The 27,873-nt window shown below is 37.8% G+C and overlaps 1 protein-coding gene across 5 annotated transcripts in view; it reads left to right on the top strand.

Annotated features, from left to right (window-relative positions):
* The window catches only part of SPIRE1 (spire type actin nucleation factor 1), a 200,926-nt gene that overhangs the window by 152,400 nt on the left and 20,653 nt on the right, over positions 1–27,873 (top strand). For 3 of the 5 annotated variants that reach the window (XM_049620470.1, XM_049620468.1, XM_049620472.1), the window contains exons 9-10: positions 13,501–13,676; positions 16,662–16,752. In XM_049620470.1, the coding sequence (XP_049476427.1) occupies positions 13,501–13,676; positions 16,662–16,752 (267 nt within the window). The remainder of the gene's footprint in view (positions 1–13,500; positions 13,677–16,661; positions 16,753–27,873) is intronic. The other 2 variants (XM_049620471.1, XM_049620469.1) reach the window with 1 other exon arrangement.

Raw genomic sequence — 27,873 nt, 5'->3', positions numbered from 1 at the left:
CTCACACACCTTCACACTTACTTGAAGTTTATACTTGAAATTCACGGAAGAGGAGATTCTCTCCCCATATGATACTGAACTACATACATGAGGGCATCATAGCTTAGTGGGAGTTGCTCTGCCATTCTCTAGACTGTGTTTTTAGGAGAGTCCCTTTACCTCTCTGAGTGTTGATTTCTTCATTGGCAGAAGGGGGATAAAAATTCCTCTACATTTTCATTATGGCTTTTATATAAGAATTAAATAGGGTTGTGGTCAAAATACTTCATAAATTATAATACACATACAAAGTTATTATGTTTTAGAAATATAAGTGATACATAGTTTTATTGCACATTACTGTTGTCTTATTATTGGTTTAAAGATACAGTATTATGTAATGCAAGCATCAATTATTATCTTACATCACTTATTCCCAAAGTTCCTTTATATTTACTATATTTAATATTGTTTAATGTGTACTGTAAACACATTAATTTTGATTTATAGCAAGACCATATTATAAAATGTTTGTAAACACTTTTGTTCATATAACTTTCCTTCTATTTGTAAGATTAAAGATCCCCAAAGAATTCAGAGAAATTTCCTTTAGGAAAATAGATTATAATGGCCTCTGAACAGGAAAGGAACCACACTCTCCTAGTTTTCTCCTCTGATCGGTTTTTCCTGACTCTTTCAGACTCTGCTTGGTCCTTCAGATTTCTGTCCTGGGCTCACTTCTCCCTGAGCAACCACACCCTTTTTTCCATGGTTTTTATTCCAGCTATTTCAGCTCCTGTCTGCCCACTGATCCCTCTAAGTTCACATCCATTCATCCAGCTCTCTGCTAGCTGGGGCCTGCAGCAGAATGAGTGAAATCATCTGTTTTCTCCTCAAACCTCCTCCATTTCAGTGTGCCCAAGGCAGAACCTCAGCATCATCTCTGACTCCTACTTAACAGCCAAGTCCTGTTGATGTTTCTTATTCTGGATCTTTGTAACCTCCCCCTTTTTTAGCCCAACACTATCCTAACTCAGCCCGTCATCTTCGAAGACTCTTACCTAGTTTATCACATCAGCTTTGACTATCCTCTCTGCTTCCAGCCTCGAACTCTTCAGTCACTCCATGTTGTTATATCCTTTCATTAAACTCTTGGCTCTTCTGTTACCTTGTGACCTCCTTGCCAGCAGGACACATTTCTTTGTTGTTCATTGTTGCAGAAGGGCTCCCATAGGTGTTGAAATAATTGAATGTACCTTCCAGTTACAAAGCTACAGAGTGAGTATGGATTGTATCAATTTATTGCTAATTTTTATGGCAGCAAGTATTATCTCTTACAAATAATGTTTAAAGCATGCTAAGTGACAAATCCATATGAGCATTTGTATAATAACTAAAGCATATAAGCCATGTGTACCAAGAGTCCTGAGAGTCCTCAGATGGGCCTGAGGAGAGTCTGTGAATCCCCTGAAATATAAAAAATGTGTGCTTAGTTCACAAAGTGTATGTATGTGCATTTTTCTGGACAGAGGGTCCATGGCTTTCCTAAGATTCCTAAAGAGTCCACTGCTTCAAAAGAGTAAGAACCACTGTGGAAGAATAAGGAAGTGATATTATATGATGTTAGCTTAAGACTGGAGTTTTTAAAAATTACTATACCTTGAAAAAGAATAGTGGGGGTAATAGAAGGATTTCAGCAAAACTGTGAGGCAAAACAAATATATTACCATGATAAAAGTAAGCTTTGTGATTTATAGGAGTACAGAGTAATTAGGCTGAGGGGTTGTAAACTTCAGTGGAAGTGCAATAGAAAAGAGAGGAGCAAGATAGGCGTAATGTGCATGAACAATGCATATGATATCTGACATATAGTTACTTCGCTTTTCTAATATTTTTTTGAACCTTTATTTTCTATTAAACAACCATGTCATCTCCTGGGGAACAGAGATGAAAAAGGCATAGTGTTTGCCCACAAATGCTTACAGAAGAATGACTCTGGAGTGTTGTGCATATTCATGTTGCAAGACCATTAACAGCAGCCAATCACAAGGCATTAGTGAGGCCAGAGAGATTAGGGAGACTAGGGAGAGACTAGAAGTCCTCGTAAGTGTCACGGGGACACTCTCATTGCCCGGAAGGGTCATCATATATATTCTTTGTCTACATATATATTCTTCTATTTCATTTTAAACAAATTAGATGCTCAATAACAGAAAACCTACTTTAGAATAAATATCAATTTTATGTTGTGAGAATATCTTATTATTTTTTATTTTAACCTTATGCATTGGGTATTTCACAACAACCAGAATTGAGCTGTTATAGAAAGTGATTATTCGTTTTGTGAGAGTCTCATTTCTATGATTCTGCATTCAAACTGATCTTGAATTTTATTTGAAAGCAAGGGATTTAGGCTCATTTTTTCTGTAGATCTACATTGGTTCTTACTATACAATTTTGCTTTGGCGAGTTTGGTTTGGTAAGGATGGCAGAATGAACTTGAAGAGCAGTTTCCCTAAATATTTTTATAACCTTTCCCCTCCACGTAATTGCAAGCAGAATCCTACTATAGAAATTGGGGAAATGTGTAAATGTTATAGAAGAAACGTTACCCATAATTTCAACAGCCAGAGGCATCCACTGTGAATCTACTTGTGCATTATGAAATGGAGACAAGAAAGTATTCTGCTCTCTTCATTTAACAGTGTATGTGACATGAACATCTTCCCATGTCATTAAATACAACTCCTAAGGACCTTATATCTTGATATATGGCTATATTGTGTTTTATTTACCTATTTCCCTATTGTTTGACAGACTCTCCATTTTTTCCCCTGTCAGGTCTGAAAATACTGTTCTTGTGCATCAGTCTTTGTTCATGTCTGATCATTTTCTTTTTTCTAACATCTCATACTGTATTGAGACTTTGGGTTTTAAATATAAATTGTTCCTTTAAAAGCATCTTTTCCCTGGGGCTCCTGGGTGGCTCAGTCAGTTGAGCATCTAACTTCAGCTTAGGTCATGATCTCACGGTTTGTGGGTTGAGCCCCGCATTGGGATCTCTGCTGTCAGCACAGAGCCTGCTTCAGATCCTCATTCTTCCTCTCTCTACCCCTCCCCCACTTGTGCACAATTCTCTCTCTCCCAAAAATAAACAAACATTAAAAAATTTTTTAAACATCTTTTCCCTAAACTCCTTAATTGTTATTATGCTTGATTTCTCTCCTCTTTGTAATACATAGAACTTGGAATAGATCCAAACTTCATCTTCCAAGAAATAATAGCATCCTTTTCTTATGCAATAGTCAGTCTTATTTCAAAAGATAGGTTCCTATACCAGAGAAGAGTAGAATGAGAAGATATTAGAGAAGGGTGATGAGTGCTCTGAGACCATGTTGTATTTTATTTGCTATGCATAATTAGGGAAATATAGAGTCAATAGTATTTTAATTCAGAAATGCAGGGTTTTTTTAGATAGGTGGGCTTTTTTTTTTTTTATTCAAGTATAATTAACATACAGTGTTATTTTAGTTTCAGGTGTACAATGTAATGATTCAACAATTCCATACATTTCTCAGTGCTCTTCAGGATAAATGTACTCTTAGTCCCCTTCACCTATTTCACCCATCCCCGCAACTACATGCCCTCTGGTAACCACCAACATCTTTTTTTTGTTTGTGTCTTTTTCCTTTGTTCATTTGTTTTGTTTCTTAAATTCAGAGTATGAGTGAAACCATAGGGTATTTGTCTTTCTCTGACTTCTTTCACTTAGAATCATATCCTTTTGATTCATCCGTGCTGTTGGAAATGGCAAGATTTCATTCTTTTTTATGGTTAAACAATGTTCCATTGTATATACCACATCTTCTTTATCCATTCATCAGTTGATGTACACTTGAGCTGCTTCCATATCTTGGCTATTATAAATAATGCTGCAATAAACGTAGAGGTGTCTGTGTCTTTTCAAATTGGTGTTTTCATTTTCTTTGGATAAATACCCGGTAGTGGAATTACTGGATCATAAGGTGATTCTATTTCTGGTTTTTTGAGGAACATCCATACTGTTTTCCACAGTAGTTGACATTCCCACCAACACTACACTAGGGTTGCGTTCTCTCCACATCCTTGCCAACACTTGCTGTTTCTTGTGTTTTTGTTTTTAGCCATTCTGACAGGTGTGAGATGATATTTCATCGTGGTTTTGATGTGCATTTCCCTGATGATGAGTGATGTTGAACTTTTTTTCATGTATCTGTTGGCCATCTGGATGTCTTTGCAGAAATATTCATGTCCTCTGCCCATTTTTAATTGCGTTTTTTTTTTTTTTTGGTGTTGAATTACATAAGTTCTTTATATATTTTGGATATTAACCCTTATCAGTCATATCATTTGCAAATATCTTCTCCCATTCAGTAGGCTGCCTTTTAGTTTTGTTGATGGTTTCCTTCTCTGTGCAAAAGCTTTTTATTTTAATGTAGTACCAAGAGTTTAATTTTGCTTGTTTCCCTTGCCTGAAGAGACCTATCTAGAAAAGTGTTTCTACAAGAAATATAGGGTTTTTTGAATGGTGAGTGGAAGATTATTCTCCTCAACATAAAATTCCTAACTACTTTTCTCTGAGATAACTAAAATACAGTAAAATGCTTGTTTAAAAATTACATCCTAATTTATATATTAGGATGAGATACTTAAGATATTTCCTCATCATCAGACAATAAGTATGATTGTCAAAAAGAGTTGCATTATTTGCCCCATTGAAGATACACATCTCCTTTGTTGACATAAGTGCTTTTTAAAACCATCTACATATGATTCTGACATCTTACCTAGTTGCGTTTGGGATGTCACTCAATGCTTTACCTTCATATCATTTGTAAAAAATACTGTATTGAGATTTTGGATTGTAAATATAAATTATTCCTTTAAAAACATCTACCCAAAAAAAAAAATTGAGAGATACTTTCTATTAAATTTAGATGTTGGAACTCTACAGGCATTCCACTTTGGAAAACACTAACGGGGAGAGACATTCTGCCCATTATGCCTATAGATCCATCCCCGCTATAGATCTGAGCTGCTGTCCTACCTGACCCTAGGTTATAGAATCAATGATACTGCTAAGAATTTGGGGCTGCAGTGAAAATAGTTAATTTTCACTGTCATGAATACCTAAATCAATCAAATCTTTGTAGTAAGCTTAAAAAAAAAAAATAAGTTGCCTGAGGCATAATTTATCTACCATAAAATTCACCTGTATTATGTATACAATTCAGTGGGCTTTAGCATATGTAATACAAAATTTAAGACAAATTATTTCAACAGGAAATAAATAAGTTTATTCTTAAGAAATTGGGGCACCTGGCTGGCTTGGTCAGTGTAATGGCAGCTCTTGATCTCAGAGTCATGAGTTCAAGCCCCACTTTGGATGTAGAGATTACTTAAAAATAAAAAATCTTTTTAAAAAATGAAATTATATTTATTGAGCCTTTACTACATGCAAAGCACTGTTTACTATGTGTGAGAACGTTTTTTTGGTAGGGTCATTTAACCTTTCTAACAATCTAATAAGATAACCATTCTTCCCATTTTATAGATTAAGTAACTGAAGCACAGAGAGGTTAAGTAACTTTCCCAGAATCACACTGCTAGCAAGTGGCAGAGCTGAGATTCAAACTCAGACATTCTGGCTCCTGAGGCTTCTCTTTAACTGCTATGTTATACTGCCTGCAATGGGCAGTATAGTGATACAGTGTGATGATAGTTCCTAAAGGAGATTTTTCATAAAATATTTCACCTTTGGCAGAGATTTTAGCCAGATTTTCGTCCTGAAATAAATTACGTAAGAATGTATTTATTCTTTAAAAATTTTGTACCCTAAAATCATATTTAAGCCAAAATCCTATACTAAGTTTATTTAAAATGTTTGTATCTTTATCATGTTTTCATTTTTAACGTGTTCTTTAAAAAGTTATTTTTTTCTTTTATTGTTACTCCATTTCAAGTCTTAGTGATATATATAATTGAAACTAAGACTCATGGTTTTACTGTATTTCAGATTTTTATTCTCTGCCTTCAAGTCTGAAATATGCCATTACAGGTCTTCTTGAATCCTCCCCCCCCTTTTTTGTCCTCTCTGTGTATTCCTAACAGCTGAATTATTTTCTTTTTATTGTTTGTTTTCTTTTTTCAGCAATGCGGCCACTTAGCATGTCTTACAGTTTTGACTTGTCAGGTAAAAAACAAAACAAAACAAAACAAAACAAAACACTTTCACACCTGCCGTGGGTTTTGTGGTTTCTGTGAAATACATTTCATTCATCTGCTTGTCCATACATGTCAAAGAAGAAAATTGAAAGGCTTCTTCTAAGCTGTGGTCAGTAAGATAAAAAATTCTGCTTATTTGAAAACAACATACTTAAAAAAATTAAAACTATAATAATAAATCTGTTGCCTACCAAGGGATTATAGAAGAACCATTACACAATCCTTGTGGTTATGAAATCTGGCTGACCATCCTTAGGGTTATTGTCTTTCACCCATACTCTTCTGAAGCAATGATGTCAAAATCTAAAACAGAACTTTGCCTTAAGAGAATAGAAAAGATTTTCAAGAAATGAAGTTTTGACACTAACTACTCTCTAAAGCACATTCAGTTATGTAAGTAATTAGACTCAAAGCTGTCAGCTATTTCAGAAGACCACTGATAGGCAAGAACTGTCCTTTGTGTCCCTGTGCTCCCTGTGGATAGAGCCTAATCATGAATCACTCTGAGTGCTGATTGAGAGCATAAAAATGCAGATGTGTTTAATGGCTTTGGTTGTAAAATACAGTTGACCCTGAACAACATGAGTTTGAACCGCTCAGGTCCACTTGTGGGAAGATTTTTTTATGCAAGAGGTGACAGCAGAAGATACAGGGATTTATTTACGGGTGCCTCCCACCCCTACACCCCCTCCCCCCCTGCTTCATATGACCAAATGGACTGAGACAATGAGCAGAGCTGCAGGGTGGTCAGGGTCTGCACCCAGAGCTGGGGGTCAGGATGCCGAGTTGAAGCAAGGAAATGTACCCAGAGGGCGGGATGGTGCTCCTCCACCTACCCATCACCCCTGGCCCCTGGGGCTCAGGCTATGCTGGCCGGCCGCTGCAAAGCCTGGGGCCACCCCCTCCCTTCCCACTCATGACTGGCCACAGCTGCCAATGGCCGTCAGTTGGTGGGGCACTTATAGGCAGATGGGACAGCTCTACTGTACCCCCAGGCCACTGTGGCTGCCCACCCGCCAGGCGGCTGCCTCTGCTAAGGCTGCGGAATATGTCTTCATGGGACCAGGCTCACTGCCACCTCCAGCCTGGCTTGACCTGCCTATACACAGATTTTCTTCAGCAAATATGCATATAGTACCGTAAATGCATTTTCTCATCCTTATGATTTTCTTAATATTTTCTTTTCTCTAAAAAAATTAGTTTCTTTTCTCTAGCTTTAAGAATACTCTGTGTGTGTGTGTGTGTGTGTGTGTGTGTGTGTGTGTGTTACATATAACATATAAAATATGTTAATTGACTGTTTATATTATCAGTAAAGTTTCCAGTCAACAGTACACTTAATTAGCAGTTAAGTTTTGGTGCAGGGGGATCAAAAGTTATTTGCAGATTTTCAACTGGGGTGGAGCTCTGCACCCCTAATCCCTGCCTTGTTCAAGAGTCAACTGTATAATTAATGTATTCTGGGTTTGTAGTACAAGTTTAGTTCCCTGCTGTTAAATAGACGGGGATTAAGAGTGAAACAAGTAACCATTAATGACTAAATTTGATGCCTTAAAACCAGCCCCTTTTTAAGTTGGGTTTTTAAAAATATACGTGAGTGACTATTCAAAGCCAACTTAATCCCAATAAAATATTTTGCAAGTTAGAATTTTTCATTTTGGATGCTGCTGTTTTGAGTATAAAATGAGATAGTGGCATTAATGTTTTCTTCCAGAGTTTTCTTAGATTTGCTCTAGAATTGTTGGCATACCTTATATACAAATTCATATTTAAAGAGCCAGAGAGTTCTAGTATCATATTCTGCTTATTAATATTTATGGAGTATCTTCCAACTGCTAAGCTAGTTCCCAGCTGTTTTTTAAATTTCTAATTATATTTGTAGGTCTCAGGCATCACTATAATTTATGCTTTTAAAAAAACTCAGATAAATATTTTATAATCTTCATTTACTACTTTTGACTGACCACTGAAGAGCTTTTTCTATTTTCTTTATTCATTTGAAAATTTTTATTTTATCAACCATTTGCAGAATGCAGAGTAAATGTTGTAAAAGAGAAAAAGAAAAACCTTGTAAAAATTTTGATCTGGAAAATAAACTCAGAAATGTTTTGGTACATAACTTGTTATTGATAATCTCCAAAAGTTAGCAGTATATATTATAGAGACTGTGTCTCTTTTTCTGGAGATGTTTCTATCAGTTGGACTCTGAGGGAATGGCTGGCTACCTAAACATATTTACTATTAGCTAACATAAATTAGGCTGATCTGGAAAGTATGCATGCCCACACACATATAATATATATTGTTATAGGTAATATGGTGGCTTCTGATTTGGGAAGAAAGCTCTTAACCTCTATAATGTAAAAGAGTAGCAAAAAATTTTATTTGCTTTCAACTGCTTATCATTTTGCCGCTTTAGTGTGCTTCATGATTTCTACATGCTTCATTCTCGATTTCTTACGCTAGCTGCTTTTATGTTTGCATTGTTGCATTTTCACTAATCAATTAAGATGTCCCTAGTTAACAAATGGAAAAAGATCGATCCATTCTCTTAACCTAAATGCAAAGATTGGACTATAATTCTTCTCTAAGTTGGAAAATTAACACACTAAGGAGTAAATATTTAAGTATGTAGTATAGATAATGCCCCTGAACTTAAGTATAAAATAAGACATAATGAAGTATGTTCTGCTTATGTATGTCTTAGAAATATTAATACTTAGTGGAAAATCATAACAATCCATTCAACATTAATTAAGGTAAGTGTAATTTATTTTTGCAATGCAAACATGTATAATCTGTATCACAGTCCTATTTCCTCCCACTAAATAAGTCAGCAGTTGGGTGTATCTGACACACATGAATTTATTACATAAAGTATTTAATATCGTGGTTATGCATTTTAGATTCTAAACATGAGGTATGTGACTTCTAAAGCCATAATCAAACTAGTTACAAGTTTCTCTTAAAAATATGTTCAACTGGGTCTTTTACAAATATGTAGTAGTATAAGATAAAATCACACACAGTATTTGTCTTCTATGCGGAGATCATCTTGAAACTTGTTACATATTTTTTTTATCAATCCCATTTATCTCAAAGCTTTGAATTCAATACAGGTGTTTATTTCAGTAGGTTAGTGAATGAGCTCAAATATAGTTATCAATCTCATGGTAGTGTTTAGGCAAGTAGAGAACTATTGAGGTAATTTCTCAAGTGTCCTGCATTGAGAATGAAATGAACTCATGGCAGCCACTGTCACTTAGCAGTATTCCCTAAACTTCAGATCAGATGCCACCCTCACTATTTTTGCCAGGCTTTAAGTACCACCAGTATTATTTAAATTGCTTTAATCTATCATCAATGACTTATTAAAAATTCTTAAGCAAAAACACCCATAAAGCCACGTATTCGATTTATTTTTCCTGAAGCATTAACATAAATACATAACCATTAAAACTTTCAGTGTTCCTCCATGCACTACTAGTGGTCTCACCCTTGGGGAAGCTCCCACTTGAAGGACTGGAAATGTGAGACCCACCTCGGAAAGCTGAATATTTCTCTTCTCACGGTACCTGCAGTGGGGGCGCCTCAGTTGGAATCTGAGCAGCTAGGAGGGGACAAAGATGTGTGCGTTTTAACTCTATACTTTCTATTGAAAGCCTCACTACTATAACAACTTGAGAAATTCTATAGGTAGTGTATAAAATAAGATACACTATAGAATAAGATCTTTTAAAATATGTTCAAGACCATATTTGAACACTACCTTTTTTCTTAAAGAATAGGATTTATCAGTTAGCCTGATCATTTCCTCTTTTGCTTTCTGGAAAACTTTTAAATTTTTTTTTTTTTAACGTTTATTTATTTATTTTTGAGACAGAGAGAGACAGAGCATGAATGGGGGAGGGTCAGAGAGAGGGAGACACAGAATCTGAAACAGGCTCCGGGCTCTGAGCTGTCAGCACAGGGGCCCGATGCGGGGCTCGAACTCACGGACCGCGAGATCGTGACCTGAGCCGAAGTCGGCGCTCAACCGACTGAGCCACCCAGGCGCCCCTGGAAAACTTTTAATTATACTCTTAAGTGTGGCAGCCTACTGCTCTCTACAACTCCATAGGAAAGATTTATTTAAAGATTTCAACCTTTAAATGTGTATAAAAACTTGCTGCTTTTGCCCTTTTGTCCCCTTCACTGCAGCTCCTTACCTAGTTATGTTTTTGCTCCAGCTGCCTAACATCTGGAAAGATAACACGAAGATGAACACATGTGTTGTCAAGTTTTCCATTAAGAATTTAATGTAAAATAAACAATTGACAGATCTGTCTTCCTTTTCTTCCTTTCCTCCCTCCTTCCTTGCTTACTCATACCCTTTCTTCTCATTCACAAGGACATGTGCTCTGACCTTCTTCATCTCTAAAAGTAAGCAGAAATTGTAAATATTAAACTAGATACATATTATTGATAATAATTTATGACTTGTAAATACTGTCAAGGAAGGCTGTACTAGAACACACTTATTCACTGAATGTTTCCTGGAAATCCACCACTTATACTTAAAGCATATAAATATTGTATGTTGGGAGGGAAACTACTATATTTTATAATAACTGCAGTTGCAGTGCTTTCCCTCTTAAAGGAGCTTTAATCATTCGTGTCTTCTTCACTTTCATGCTTAGTGTACCCTTACCTTCAACCACAGGAGTTTCACAGACTGTCCATGTGCAGAGATCAGTTTCATGTTGTTTGTCTGTAAAATAGATGTGCAGTGACTGCTTTTTTTCCTTTTTAAATGCTTTAATTTAATAGTTATTAAACTCAGTCTGTGTTTAACACTTCATTTGAAATACTAAAGAAAATTAGTTCCGCTTGCATTAGTCCCACAGGATACCAGGAGAAAAAGGCAGCCTTGAGAATTAATAATACTAACAAGGAATCAACTGTGCGACTGGTCAGAAGGTCAGAGCACATGTCCTTGTGACTGAGAAGAAAAGGTATGAGTAAGCAAGGAAGGAGGGAGGAAAGGAAGAAAAGGAAGACAGATCTGTCCATCAATTGTTTATTTTACATTAAATTCTTAATGGAAAACTTGACAACACAATAGCTGTGTGACTGGCTAAGTCACTCTGAGCCTTAACTTTCCTGCTAATGGAGATAAAAATCAGTGTTAATAATTCCCAACATTTACTGTGTGTTACCATTATTACAAACAGTAGTATTTTATATGCAATTGTTGATCTTCAAAATGAGCTCATGTCTGTTGTTAGTTAGGCCCATTTTACAGATGATGAAACAAGAGGTTAAGTAACTTGCTCACAGACAACTAGCAGCAGAATTAGACTTTGAACCTAAATCATCTGCATCTTACTATATTATATACTCTGTACTCTGTATTCTGTATTTTATACTCTGTACTCTATATTCTGTACTCTGTATACTGTATAACCTGTCCTCTATACTATGCACTCAGTACTCTTATTCTGTACTTGTACTCTATGCTTTGTACTCTCTAGGCTGTACTCGGTAATATATATTCTGTACTCTGCTCTATACTATATACTTAACTATATATACTATATTCTCTGTATATATTCTATAGTCTCTCTGTTCTGTAGTGTGTACTCTGTGCTCTATACTTTATATGCTCTGTGCTCTATACTATATGCTCTGTATACTCTATGCTCTTTACTCTCTATACTATATATACTCTGCTATATATACTCTATACTATATACTCTATATACTCTATGCCCTGTATTCTATACTATATATTTCTGTGCCCTGTACTCTATACTGTATACTCTATATACTCCGTGCCCTATACTCTACACTATATTCTCTCTATATTCTGTGCCCTCTACTCCATACTGTATATTCTATGTGCTCTATGCTCTGTACTCTTTATATTCTGTAGTCTGTACTCTGTATTCTATATAATATATACTCTGTACTCTATGTACTCTCTGTACTACTCTAGACTCTTCTCTGTACTACATACTATACTTGCTGTACTCTCCTCTGTACTAAATACTCTATATACTGTGGCCTTTAATATTTTATTGTCACATGTGGCATCCACACTTGGTACTTACATTAGATGATTTTTGACTTGGACATAAAAGCCAAGCCATTTATTTATATTATGTTTTCAATCCAAAGAACATGTATACTTTTGTACTATATAAGAAACTGTAACTTGTACTGATTGCACTTGCCTGCCATGGTTTGGATAGATTTTTTGCATGGCTTTTTTTCTTTTCTAATGGATGCTGTCCTATGATGCTTCTAAGCCTGTTCATGGGTATGTATCAGATGTCTTCTTTGCCTGTAAGCTTCCATCCTTAGGTATTTCTAATGTTTGTTTTTCTCTGTATACTTCCATACATAGCTATGCACTATGAAAAATTGAGTGAATGATATGTATATTCAAAATAAAGCCTATTTCACTTTTAAAAAATGTACTCTAAACCCTGTACTGTATACTATATACTCTATGCTCTGTAGTCTCTATACTCTGTAGTCTATACTGTGTACTGCATACTCTATATACACCCTGCTCTGTACTCTCTATACTACTCTGTGCTCCATAGTCTGTACTTTATACTATATACCCCATGCTCTGTACTCTGTACTATATATTCTATGCTCTGTACTCTGTATACTGTATACTCTGTGCTGCCACATGTCTTTAATCTGTTGTATCATCTTCCCACCCAGATTCAAGCTCTAAATAATCTAAATCATAAATCAGCTTTATCAGAAGGAATGTATCCTAGATTCTTTGTGATCATGTTTATATGAATACAGATTATTCACTATTTTGATTTTTAAATTAAACCATTTTCAAATATTTGAGCCATATGGCTGCTTTGGCTTTGTGTATGCCACCACTGTGGTCCATCTATCACTAGCTTTTCGGAGACTATGAAGTAAAACTAACATCTCTTGATACAGAAGTTACAGTCAGTTATCTATAGGATTCCTTCTGGCTCTAAATTCTAATGTATAAATGTGAATATAATTATTCATTTAAAGGTTTTCTTTAATTGAATCTGACAGATAATATCTAACAAAAATGTTTTATATACGCAGGCATTATTGTATCAAGCCTCTGTGTTGTATTTGTGTGACATGGAAATGCCATGTCACCTAATGTGTGCTACCAAGTGCAGGCAGATACTTAGAAAAGTGCATTCAGCCTACTAATTACCTTTCTCAGCTTGAGAAAAGAAAGGTAAGCTTTTGCCTTTCTTTCAGCAGATGTAACTACTCCTGAACCTCCAAAGAACGTTGTGGAATCATCAATGGTGAATGGAGGTTTAACATCACAAACAAAAGAAAATGGGTTGCGCGCTGCACAGCAGGTGCCTGTGCAGCGGAAGAAGCTCCTCAAAGCCCCAACTCTGGCTGAACTGGACAGCTCAGACTCTGAGGTGAGTCCCATTAGGTCCTGGCTCTCAAATCTTGATTCCATGTTCAGAATGCCAGCCCTCTCTGACCTAGTTTACTAATCACGTTGCCTTAGTTGTTGCTTGATCTCTTCCTATTTTTCAGTCAATAAAGTTGGGACTGAAATTCATTTGTTTGGCAGGAAGTGAAACAGTAGATTACTTACTGTTTTTCAGTAAAGACCAGTATAGTGGCCATAGTTTATAGAATAAGTTCTGAAATATTCACATGGTCTTAGATTATAGTGCTATTAAAATAAGAAGAAAAAAAGATGCAAACATAGTATCTTCATTACGTTTCCCTTCATTCTGGGAAGGAAAAAAGAAAAATATATTTCCATGGATTCTTCTCTTTCTTTCTCTCTCTCTCTCTCTAACACACACACACACACACCTACCCATAGTGAAGCTCGTTCTTTCTGTAATAATACCAATAGACAGGTCTGCAAAAGAAAACTCTGCTAAGGTTATCCAGATTTCATCTTTCTCCTGATGCCCTTTGGAGGAAGATCTCATGTCCTCCTGTTTTCCAGAAAAAAATCAGGATGCTGGTGCTTCCCAATTCTCTCTCAAGCCTTTGTCTGCAGCATCAATGTTGTGTATCTCCACTGTATAAAATGAAATTACATGCTTGCCTCCCTCTTCCCTCAGGCCCTGCCAGACAAACAACACACACACACAGCCAGCTTCTCATCTTCTGTTTGCTGTTGTGGTTGCTGGCTCCATCCACTCCATGTTCATCCAATTTAGAATTAAGGAATTATTCTTTAATTGCCCAGACCTGTCTCTGAGACAGTTCTGGCAGCCTTCAGTGACAGTGCCACCCTTGGAGCAAAGCAGCAGTAAAGGAGCAGCAGGAATTCTAGAAGTGACGTTGTTCCAACCAGCACATATGATTAAGAGCCTACTGGTCAGGATGTAGAACTAGAAAAGGCCTAGTTTAGTGAGTGACTAGTAACTGCATCGGACAATACAAGCAAGCAAGTTTTAGAAAGCAGGCCTGGCAATAGAAAAGACTGGTGTTTCAAAGAATAGAGACCATCAGGATCCCCCAGCCAGGTACAAAGTGCTTAGTTGGGGGAATGGGCACCACAGGGCAAGCTGAGCCGGATTCTACACCCACATCCTCTTGCTCAGATCCGACCTCCAAGTCCCCTGGCCTCTTTTGGGCATCTTTGTGATTCCTCTGGGCTGGGAACTAATCTTAATGAAGATTAGTTTTTAAATAGTGAGAGATTGGGTCCAGCTGCCTGTGGTCGGCAAGCAGGGGCAGAGGACCATCAACAGCTTTTGAGAAAAAATCCTAAAAGGACTTGAAGCATGCCATTGCCCCCACCACTTCTCTCTCTCCTGCTGACTGACTTACAGTCACCTGACTGCCCCAGAACAGGTTCTTGGTTCTTCCCAGTAGAAGCAAGTGGAATCAGTAAAGAGTGGTATAGAAGGGGTGGACATGCTCAGTTCTGTAAAACTGGACTCTAAAAATGTTTCTGGGGGGCTCCAGGGTGGCTCAGTTGGTTGAGCATCTGACTTCAGTTCAGGTCATGATCTCACAGTTCATGATTTCGAGCCCCGCATTGGGCTCTGTGCTGACAGCTCAGAGCCTGGAGCCTGCTTCAGATTCTGTGTCTCCCTCTTTGCCCCTTCCCCGCTCATGCTCTGTCTCAAAAATGAATAAGTGTTAAGAAAAAAAATGCTTCTGGGGATGGTGGGCTAACATATGTGAGGCTTGCGGATGGTTTCTGCTATTTAAATCTAGGTAGCACCCACTTCATAATTTTCTGGGAGTACTGTGTATATGGCCCCTTTTTTCTTTTCCTAAGAGATACTCTTGGCATTTATTTCCTTTTGACCCTCCATAAGCAGAAGGAGGTCGTTCTAGTTGCTTGCTAGCTTTTCTGGAGATTTGTGTGACCTTTACACCATGTCTGGGGTTGAAACTTTGGTTACACTGCTTGATTTGTTCTTCATGGTATGTACCAAGAGTGTGGAAATCACTGTTCAAACCTTCTTTGTTTGAACTGTGTGGTTTATACAGCCTTTTTTTCATCTCATGTTCTTTGACCAGATCCTTTGTATTGTAGCTTGTTTGAAACCACAGCTTTCAACATTAGGTTTTAGGTGAGGCCATTTTTTATGAATGGCTAATTCTTAAAATCACCTTAACTAAGTAGGTCAGAGAGAATTTTCACTACTTGTCACACATAATCATAGGTTAATATTTTAACCTAATTTTCTTTCTTCTACCATTTAAAACTATTTAGCAGTTTTCTATAGATATTATGGAAATAAGTTGTCTTTTAGTTCATGTATATCCTGTCACATAGTAGATAATAAGTTTTTCATGAATAAATATTGTACTTAATCTTGGTATTATTATTAAAAATAAATTAAGGATGTCTCTTCTCACAGGTTATAGGAATTTAAATTTTGTTTTGCACAATGTAGATATTTTTCTAGATTCATATGAAATATTTATTTTCATCTTTATTCAACAAATATTAATATTTATTCATTACTTAGTAACAGTGGGTTTGTTACAACAACGAATGAGACACATAGCTTCTACCTGCATGCAGATCCCAATCTATTACTTTTATAAATGTATTAAATATTTCCCTAATAATAATGTTAACCACTATCTACTGTGTGCCTGGTAATGTGTTAAGCATTTTGAGTTTTGAGTGCATTATCTTAACTGATCCAATAACACAGTGTAAAGATGGTTAAATACCAGGTGTTAAAACCTAGATGAGAAACTAGCTTCGTGTCCCATCACACTAATGAGGGATACAAACCCAGACTTGTCTTATGTTAGATCCCTTCTAGTTTGTCTTCTGCTTGCCTTGAACCTTTGGCATTTTAATTTGGTGCCTCACATTAAAATAAATCTCTAATAGTAAAATGTGATTAGCATGAGAGCACTAATGTCTAAGAATCTCTCTGTTTCTCTGCCCCCACCTTTCTCAGGAGGAAACTCTGCACAGATCAGCCAGTAGCAGCAGTGTGTCTCCCTCTTTCCTTGAAGATCCCTCAGTAGAGGCTGTGTCCACGAGGAAGCGTGAGTATTTGTGATGAAAAGAGCTAGTGTCAGATACCTTCAAAACACACTGTACCTAGAATAGGGAATCCCAGAGTGCCTTGTGATCATTTAAGATAGAAAGAATTAACCCTGTAATTTCACTAGTCAGGAGCAGAAATATTGTTATAGTCCTAGAGTGACTTGTTAAGATAGGGCTTAACTGATTACTGGGCCTCAGGTTCTTATAACAGATCAGTCACCTTTGGGTTGTAAGGAGTAAGTCGTGTGTGTGTGTGTGTGTGTGTGTGTGTGTGTGTGTGTGTGTATGTGTGTGTCTGTGTGTGTTTTAGATTAATTACCTCCTTTTCTGAATTTAAGCTCAGAGCCCTAAGTAATCACACTTGTTATTCCCACCCCCACACACATACACACATATCTATATATCTATACCCCCTTACATATATAGATAGTAAAAATGCCTTTGTAGCTCTTCATAGGTTCTGAACACAGAATCTGAAGTTAAGTGATTTCTAAATGTTTTTAATAATATTTTTCATGTACAAGATCATTATGATTAAAAATTACACATTTAGGGAGAGGATTCTGGGAAGATGTTGGAACAAGAAGCACCAAGAATCTGTCTCCCACCTAGACAACAATTGCACTGGCAGAATCTGTCTGATGTAACTACTTTGGAACTCTGAAGTCTGTTGAAGGCTTGCAACTTCCAGGGGAAGATTTAGATGAAAACTTGTGGTAATTTCAGTCACTTTCAGCTCTTAGTACAGTAGCAGCTACTCATGCCCCACCCCCAGCCACAAGGTTCCTGAAGCAGCTTACACACAGTTTACAGGAACTAGGGTGGGCAAAAAGGACCCTGTCCTCCAAATATTGGGAATCTTTCCTTTGATTGCTGATTGTTCCATCTGATTCCAAAGGTGTAGACAAAGAGGCCTGTAGTCATTGTTGTTCCTTGTTGCCCACTCCCTGCATGCTAAAGTGTCTTCCAGGGCATTTAAAGGGCTGGCTCCTTCCCCCCACCCCCTTCATTTTTAGCTTTTTCCCTTTCTGGAGCCAGACATTAAAGACTAAGATATTCAGAAACAACTACATATATAGGAAAAATTATAAAGTTACTATGCATGCCCAGAGAATGGCTTATGAAAGACCTGAGATCTTAAGTTTATATCTCAGGCTGATCTTCAGCACAGAGAGAGCCTACAACAGTCAAGAAAACAGTGAACAAAAACAATAACAAAAAACAGCAGCACCTGGGAAAGGGGCAGAATATGATTTCCAGAGTTACCACATTATTAGATTCAAATGTCCAGTGTTTAACAAAACAAAATCACAAGGCATACAAAAAAACATGAAGGTATGGCCCATTCAGAGTAAAGAAACAGTCAACGGAAACTGCCCCAGAAAAAGAGGGTGATATGCCCATCAAAGACTTTAAAATAAACTGTTTTAAAATGCTCAAAGAACTAAAAGAAGATATGGAGAAAGTCAGGAACACAATGTGTGAACAATATGGAAAGATAATAAAGAGCCAGAAAACCTAAAATGAAACCAAAAAAATTCTGGAGCTGAAAATTCCATTAACTGAAAAGAAAAATTCACTAGAAGATTAAAGGACAGATTTGAGCAAGCAGAAAAAATAATCTACAAATTCAGGCCAGGGCAATAGAAAACATCATGCCTGAGGAATAGAAAGACAAAAGACCAAAGACAAGCAAACAGAGACGGAGAGATCTGTCGGACACCATCAACCAGACCAACAAATGGATGGTGGGAGTCCCCGAAGGAGAGGAGAGAGAGGGACAGAAAAAATAATTGCAGAAATAATTTCTGAGACTTCCCAAATTTGATGAAAGACATGAATATAAACATCCAAGAAGCTTCACTAAAATGAACTCAAAGAGACCCACAGCAGGACACATTATAACCCAACTTTCATAAGCCAAAGACAGAGCAACAAGAGAGAAGTGAGTCACTAGAGACAAGGGATCCTCAACGAAATTTTCAGCATATTTCTCATCAGAAACTTTGGAGGTCTGAAGACAGTGGACCAATAACAGCTTTTTTACCCACTGTCACCCACTGTCTGAAAGTTTCCTTTACACCACTTCACTTTTTTTGAAAGATCAATATTAATATTTGTTTTAGCTAACTGAGAGAAATCCAAAGAGGATTTTCACTTCTACAAGATGTTTCAGTTGCTTCTTTGGTTTTTGCCATTTCAGCTTACAAAAGGTTTCATAGGAATGCTCTCCTTCCAGATAGTTGGGGAACTCTGTATATTCAGAGTGCTTAAAGAAAAAAAAAGTCAACCAACAATCTTCTATCCAGCAAAACTATAGTTCAAAGTGAGAGAGAAATAAAGATATTCCCAGATAAACAAAAGCTGAGGGAGTCCATAACCACTAGACCCTCCCTACATTAAAGGCTCAGAGGTCTTACAGGCTGAAATAGAAGGACACTAGGTAATACTTCGAAGCCATAGGAGAAATAAAGGTCTTGGTCAAATACATAGGCAATTATAAAAGCTAGTATTATTGTAACACTGGTTTATAACTGCACTTTTTGTTTTCTATGTAATTTGAGAGACTAATGCATTTAAAAAGAATTATTAGTCTCTATTTGGGGGAAGGCAGTGTATACAAATGTAATTTTGTGACATCAACAACCAAGAGGGATGGAGGACAGAGCTGTATGGGAGCAGAGTTTTGTGTGGTATAGAAATTAAGCTGCTATACATCCAAATCAGAATGTTATAATTTTAGATTGTTAAATGTAGTTTCCATGGTAACCACAAAGAAAATAGCTACAGAATATATACAAAAGAAAATGGGAAAGGAATTTAAATGTTTCGTTATAAAAAAAAACAATTTCACATGAAAAACAAGAATGAAGGAAATGAGCTGTAAGGCATATAGAAAACAAATGACAGAAGTCCATCCTGATCAGTAATTAGTTTAAATGTAAATGAATTAAACTCTCTAATCAAAAGCTAGAGATTGGCAGAATGGATAAAAACACATGATTCAACTATATGCAGACTAGAAAAGACTCCCTTGAGAGTCTTGAGAGTCAAAGGCATAAACAGATTGAAAGTGACATTATAGAAAAGATATTCCACGCAAATGTAACTAAAAGGAAGCTGGAGTAACTATACTGACATTAGACAATATAGACTTTAAATTTAAAAAAAGTTACAAGAGACAAGGAAGGAGACTGTGTAGTAATAAAAGGCTCAATGCAGTAAGAAGAAAGAACAGTTATTAACATTTATGCACCTAATGACAGGCCATCAAAATATATAAAGTAAAAACTGACAGAAATGAAAGAGAAATAGACAGTTCTCAATAATAGTTGGAGACTCCTCTCACAATAATGGATAGAATAACCAGACAGAAGATAGGGAAATAGAGGACTTGAGCAGCCCAATAAACCAACTAGATCTGAAAGACATATACAGAATACTCCACCCAACAACAAACACACATTCTTCTTCAGGGCACATGGAACGTTTTCAAGAATAGACCATATGTGAAACTACAAGTGAAGTCTCAATAGATTTTAAAAGATAGGTATCATATACAAAGGATCTTCTCTGGCCATAATGGGATAAAGTTAGAAATCAGTAACAGAAAGAAAACTGAAAAATTCACAAAATTATAGAAATTAAACAATACACTTTTTGAAAATCAGTGGGACAAAGAAGAGGTCACCAGAGAGATTAGAAAATACTTACAAATGAAAATAAAAATACAACATATAGGACACAGTAAAAACACTGCTAAGGTGAAACTTACTGTGATAAACACATTTCAATGATTAGTTGGTGGTTTTAAAAAGAAAGGAAAGAACGAATGAATGAGTGAACCAACAACCTAACTTTACAACTTAAGGAACTAGAAAAAGAAGAACAAACTAAACACAAAGTTAGCAGAAGAAAGGAAATAATAAAGATTAGAGCAGAGATAAATGAAATAGAAAATAGAAAAACAATGGAGAAAATCCGTGAAACCAAAAATTGATTCTTCAAAAATATCAACACAGTTGACAAACCATTAACAAGATGACCTAAGAAAAAAGATTCAAAATACTAACATGAGAAATGAAAAGAGGAACCATTACTTCTGATTCTACAGAAATAAAAAGAGTTATGAGAGAGTATCATGAACACTTACCATCAAATTGTTTGGTCTTGGGGCGCCTGGGTGGCTCAGTCGGTTAAGCGGCCGACTTCAGCTCAGGTCATGATCTCGCGGTCCATGAGGGCTGTGAGTTCAAGCCCCGCGTCGGGCTCTGTGCTGACAGCTCAGAGCCTGGAGCCTGTTTCAGATTCTGTGTCTCCCTCTCTCTGACCCTCCCCCATTCATGCTCTGTCTCTCTCTGTCTCAAAAATAAATAAAGGTTAAAAAAATTTTTTTTTTAAATTGTATAGTCTTGATGAAATGGACAAATACCTAGAAATGCCAAATCTAGCAAGACTAAATCAGAAAGAAACAGAAAATCATTCAGATTACTAGTAAGGATAGTGAGTTAGCAATCAGAAACTCTCCCAACAAAGAAGAGGCTGGAAATTGAAGCATTAAAAAACAAAACAAAAACTCAAAACTACCAATTCTTCTCAAACATTTCCAAAAAATTGAAGAGAAGGGAACGTTTCCTAAAAGTCATTCTGTGAGACCACATTACCCTGATACTGAAGCCAAACAAAGACACTATAAGGACAGAAAACTATAAGTACCCTTTACAAATACTGACTTTTTTTTTAAAGATCTTTTACTAACAAATGGGTGCCTGGATGATTCAGTCGGTTGAGGGTCTGACTTTAGCTCAGGTCATGATCTCGCAGTCCATGATTTCAAGCCCCACGTCAGGCTCTGTGCTGATGGCTCAGAGCTTGAAGCCTGCTTCAATTCTGTGTGTGTGTGTCTCTCTCTCTCTGTCTCTGCCCCTCTCCCACTCACACTCTGTCTCCCTCTCTCTCTCAAAAATAAATAATTCCCTGGGGAATTCTACCAGGTATTTAAAGCAGAGTTAATACCTATCCTTCTCAAGCTCTTCCAAAAAATAGAAATGGAAGGAAAACTTCTGGACTCATTCTCTGAAACCAGCATTACCTTGATTCCCAAACCAGACAGAGACCCCACAAAAAAGGAGAACTATAGGCCAGTATCCCTGATGAACATGGATGCAAAAATTCCCAACAAGATACTAGCAAATCAAATTCAACAGCATGTAAAAAGAATTATTCACCATGATCAAGTGGGATTCATTCCTGGGCTGCAGGCCTGGTTGAATATTTGCAAATCAATCAGTGTGATACATCACATTAATAATAGAAAGGATAAGAACCAGATGATCCTGTCAACAGATGCAGAGAAAGCATATGTCACAATACAACATCCTTTCTTAATAAAAACCCTCAAGAAAGTAGGGATAGAAAAACATACTTAAACATCATAAAAGCCATATATAAAAAGCCCACAGCTAATATTATCCTTAATGGGGAAAAACTGAGAGCTTTCCTGAGATCAGGAACATGACAGGGATGTCCACTCTCACCGCTGTTGTTTAACATAGTGTTGGAAGTCATAGCATCAGCAGTCAGACAACAAAAGGAAATCAAAGGCATCAAAATTGGCAAAGGGGGCGCCTGGGTGGCGCAGTCGGTTAAGCGTCCGACTTCAGCCAGGTCACGATCTCGCGGTCCGTGAGTTCGAGCCCCGCGTCAGGCTCTGGGCTGATGGCTCGGAGCCTGGAGCCTGTCTCCGATTCTGTGTCTCCCTCTCTCTCTGCCCCTCCCCCGTTCATGCTCTGTCTCTCTCTGTCCCAAAAATAAATAAAAAAACGTTGAAAAAAAAAAAAAGTTGAATCATCGCTACCATTAGCAATAAGCAATGAGAGGCGCTTCTTAAAAAAAAAAAAAAAAATTGGCAAAGAAGTCAAACTTTCACTTTTCACAGTCGACATACTCTGCATGGAAAACCCATAAGACTCCACCAAAAGACTCCTAGAACTGATACATGAATTTAGCAAAGTTTCAGGGTACAAAATCAATGTACAGAAATTGGTTGCATTTTTATACACCAGTAATGGAGCAACAGAAAGAGAAATAAAGGAACTGATTCCATTTACAATTGCACCAAGAACCATAAAATACCTAGGAATAAACCTAACCAAAGATGTAAAAGATCTGTATGCTGAAAACTATGGAAAGCTTATGAGGGAAACTGAAGAAGACACAAAAAAATGGAAAAACATCCCATGCTCATGGATTGGAAGAATAAATATTGTTAAAATGTCAATACTACCCAAAGCAATCTACACATTCAATGCAATCCCAGTGAAAATTGCACCGGCATTCTTCTCAAAACTAGAACAAACAATCCTAAAATTTGTATGGAACTAGAAAAGACCCCAAATGACCAAAGTGATATTGAAGAAGAAAACCAAAGCGGGAGGCATCACAATCCCAGACTTTAGCCTCTACTACAAAGCTGTAATCAACACAGTAGCACAAAAACAGACACATAGACCAATGGAATAGAATAGAGACCCCAAAATTGGACCCACAAATGTATGGCCAACTAATCTTTGACAAAGCAAGAAAAAGTGTCCAATGGAAAAAGTCTCTTTAGCAAATGGTGCTGGGAGAACTGGACAGGAACATGCAGAAGAATGAATCTAGACCACTTTCTTACACGATACACAAAAATAAACTCAAAATGGTGAAAGACCTGAATGTGAGACAGGAAACCATCAAAACCCTAGAGGAGAAAGCAGGCTCTTTGACCTCAGCCACAGCAATTTCTTACTCAACACATCTCCAAAGGCAAGGGAATTAAAAGTAAAAATGAACTATTGGGACCTCATCAAGATAAAAGGCTTCTGCACTGCAAAGAAAACAACAAAACTAAAGGCAGCCAATGGAATGGGAAAAGATATTTGCAAATGACCTATCAGATAAAGGGCTGGTATCCAAAATCTATAAAGAACTTACCAAACTCCACACCCAAAAAACAAATAATCCAGTGAAGAAATGGGCAGAAGACATGAATAGACACTTTTCCAAAGAAAACATCCAGATGGGCAGCAGACACACGAAACGATGCTCATCATGAAACGTCACTCATCATCAGGGAAATACAAATCAAAGCCACACTGAGATACCACCTCACACCGGTCAGAGTGGCTAAAATGAACAAATCAGGAAACTATAGATGCTGGCGAGGATATGGAGAAATGGGAACCCTCTTGCACTGTTGGTGGGAATGCAGACTGGTACAGCCATTTTGGAAAACAGTGTGGAAGTTCCTCAAAAATTAAAAATAGAACTACTCTATGACCCAGCAATAGCACTACTAGGAGTGCTAATGCATAGGGGCACATGTACCCCAATGTTTATAGCGGCACTTTCAACAATAGCCAAATTATGGAAAGAGCCTAAATGTCCATCAACTGATGAATGGATAAAGAAGATGTGGTTTATATATACAATGGAATACTACTTGGCAATGAGAAAGAATGAAATCATGCCCTTTGCAGCAATGTGGATGGAACTGCAAGGTATTATGCTGAGTGAAATAGGTTAGTCAGAGAAGGACAGATATCATGTGTTTTCACTCATGTGTGGATCTTGAGAAACTTAACAGAAGTCTATGGGGGAAGGGAAGGGGAAAAAATAATTATAAACAGAGAGGGAGAGAGGCAAACCACAAGAGACCCTTAAATACAGAGAACTAACTGAGGGTGGATGTGGGGGGAGAGGGGAAAATGGGTGATGGGCATTGAGGAGGGCACTTGCTGGGATGAGCATTGTGTGTTGTATGTAAGCCAATTTGACAATAAATTGTATATTTTTTAAATTTTTAAAAAATAAATAAAATAAATAAATAAAAATACTAACAAACAGAATTCAGCATTGTAGTAAAAGGATTACATACCCTGACCAAGCAGGATTTATTCCTGACTGCAAGGATGGTTCAACATATACAAATTGAGTAGCGTAATATGCCACATTAACAGGAAAACAACCACAGGATTATTTCAATCAATGCAGAAAAAGCATTTGACAAAATTGAACACCCTTTCATGGTAAAAACACTTTACACAAACTAGGAATAGAAAGAAACTACCTTGAGGCACCTGGATGGCTGTTGGTTGAGCATCCAACTCTTGATTTTGGTTCAGGTCACAATCCTAGGGTTGTGGGATTGAGCCCTGTGTTGGACTCCATGCTGAATGTGGAGCCTTCTTGGGATTCTCTCTCTCTCTCTCTCTCTCTCTCTGTCTCTGTCTCTGTCTCTGTCTCTCTGTGCCCTCTGCCCTTCTCCCCTGCTTGCTCTCTGTCTTTCTAAACTTAAAATAAAAATTTTTTAATTGAAAAAAAGGAAACTACCTTAATGTAATAAAAGCCATATATGAAAAATTCACTTTAAACATCATACTCAGTGGTGAAAGACTGAAAAAATTTCCTCTAATAAATAGAAACAAGGCAAGGATCCCTGCTTTCATCACTTCTGTTCAACATAGTCCTGGAAGTGTTAGTGAGCACAGTTTGGCTAGGAAATAAAGGAAAGGAAATAAGGAAAAAAAGGAAATAAAGGGTAGCCAGACAGGAAAAAAAGCAAACTTACCTCTTTGCAGATGATATGATCTCACATGTAAAAAAACTCTAAAAGATTCCAAACACAAAAATATTGTTAGAATAAATAATTCAGTAAAGTAGCAAAATATAAAGTCAGCACACAAAAATCAGTTGCATTTCGGGGCACCTGGGTGGCTCAGTTCCTGATCTCACGGTTCATGAGTTTGAGCCCTGTGTTGGGCTCTCTGCTAACAGCTCAGAGCCTAGAGTCTCCTTCAGATTCTGTGTCTCCCTCACTCTCTGCCCCTCCCCTGATCACACTGTCTCTCTGTCTCAAAAATAAGTAAACATTTTAAAAAATCAGTTCCATTTCTATACACAAGCAATAAATAATCTGAAAAGGAAATGACAAAAGCAATTGCATTTATAAAAGAATATCAAAAAGAATAAAATACTTAGGAATCAAACAAGGAAGTGAAAGACTTGCTCACTAAAAACATTGCTGAAAGAAATTAAAGAAGACATAAATAAATGGAAACATATCCTGTGTTCATGGATTGGAAGACTTAATATTCTTAAAATGTTTATATGGACCAAAGTTATCTACAGATTCAGTGCAATCTCTATCAAAATGCCAATGACATTTTTGCAGAAATAGAAGACCACCCATTCTAATATTCATATGGAATCTCAGAGGACCCAAATAGCCAAAACAACTTTGAAAAAGAACTCATACTTCCTGATTTCAAAACTTACTACAAACTAGATCCTGGGAAGATGGCGGCGTAGGAGGACGCTGGGCTCACCGCGCATCCTGCTGATCACTAAGATTCCACCTACACCTGCCTAAATAACCCAGAAAACTGCCAGAAGACTAGCAGAATGGAGTCTCCAGAGCCAAGCACAGACAAGAGGCCCACGGAAGAGGGCAGGAAGGGCGGCGAGGTGGTGTGTGCTATACGGACTGGCAGGAGGGAGCCGGGTTGGAGGGGCGGCCCACCGGCCAAGCAGAGCCCCCGAGTCTGACTGGCAAAAGCGGAGGGGCCGGACGGACTATGTTCGGACAGCAAGCGGGACTTGACATCTGGAACGTTATAAGCTAACAGCTCTGCTCGGAGAACAGGAGGGCTGGAGGACAACGGGAGGGAGAGTTGTTGAGCCCCGGACGACAGAGCTCAGGTTGGCGGGGAACAAAAGCGCTCGCCAGTGCCATCTCCCTGGCCCCTCCCCCAGCCAAAATCCCAAAGGGAACCAGTTCCCGACAGGGAACTTGCTTGCACCACGCAAACACTGAATGGTGTGCTTCTGCGGATCCATCCCTCCGGCGGGTCTGACTCCCTCCTGGTGCTGCAGGGCCCCTCCCCGAGGGGGATCTCCGAAGGAAAAGTGAGCTGAGCCTGCCCCTCCCGCCCCTGTGCACCTTGCGGATTCACCCCAGCTAATACACCAGATCCCCAGCACCACAAGTCTGGCAGTGTGCAAGTAGCCCAGACGGGCCACACCACCCCACAGTGAATCCTGCCCCTAGGAGAGGGGAAGTGAAGGCACACACCAGTCTGACTGGCCCCAGCAGTGGGTTGGGGCAGACATCAGGTCTGACTGCGGCCCCACCCACCAACGCAAGTTATTCAAGACAGCACAGGGGAAGTGCCCCGCAGTCCTGCACCACTCCAGGTAATATCCAAAATGACGAAACGGAAGAATTCCCCTCAAAAAAACGTCCAGGAAATAACAACAGCTAACAAACTGATCAAAAACGATTTAAACAATATAACAGAAAGTGAGTTTAGAATAATAGTCATAAAATTAATCGCTGGGCTTGAAAGCAGTATAAAGGATAGCAGAGAATCTATTGCTACAGAGATCAAGGGACTAAGGAACAGCCAGGAGGAGCTAAAAAATGCTATCAATGAGCTGCAAAATAAAATGGAGACAACCACGGCTCGGATTGAAGAGGCAGAGGAGAGAATAGGTGAACTAGAAGATAAAATTATGGAAAAATAAGAAGCTGAGAAAAAGAGAGATAAAAAAATCCAGGAGTATGAGGGGAAAATTAGAGAACTAAGTGATCCACTAAAGAGAAATAATATACGCATAATTGGTATTCCAGAGGAGGAAGAGAGAGGGAAAGGTGCTGAAGGTGTACTTGAAGAAATAATAGCTGAGAATTTCCCTGATCTGGGGAAGGAAAAAGGCATTGAAATCCAAGAGGCACAGAGAACTCCCTTCAGATGTAACTTGAATCGATCTTCTGCACAACATATCATAGTGAAACTGGCAAAATACAAGGATAAAGAGAAAATTCTGAAAGCAGCTAGAGATAAACGTGCTCTACCATATAAAAGGAGACCTATAAGACTCATGACCGATCTCTCTAATGAAACTTGGCAGGCCAGAAAGGAATGGCAGGAGATCTTCAATGTGATGAACAGAAAAAAAATATACAGCCGAGAATCCTTTATCCAGCAAGTCTGTCATTTAGAATAGAAGGAGAGATAAAGGTCTTCCCAAACAAACAAGAACTGAAGGAATTTGTCACCACTAAACCAGCCCTACAA

This window comes from Panthera uncia (genome assembly GCF_023721935.1).
Source record: "Panthera uncia isolate 11264 chromosome D3 unlocalized genomic scaffold, Puncia_PCG_1.0 HiC_scaffold_8, whole genome shotgun sequence".
Lineage (NCBI taxonomy): Eukaryota > Metazoa > Chordata > Mammalia > Carnivora > Felidae > Panthera > Panthera uncia.
Note: the sequence above shows the minus strand (reverse complement) of the source record. Positions and strands in the feature narration are given on the sequence as shown.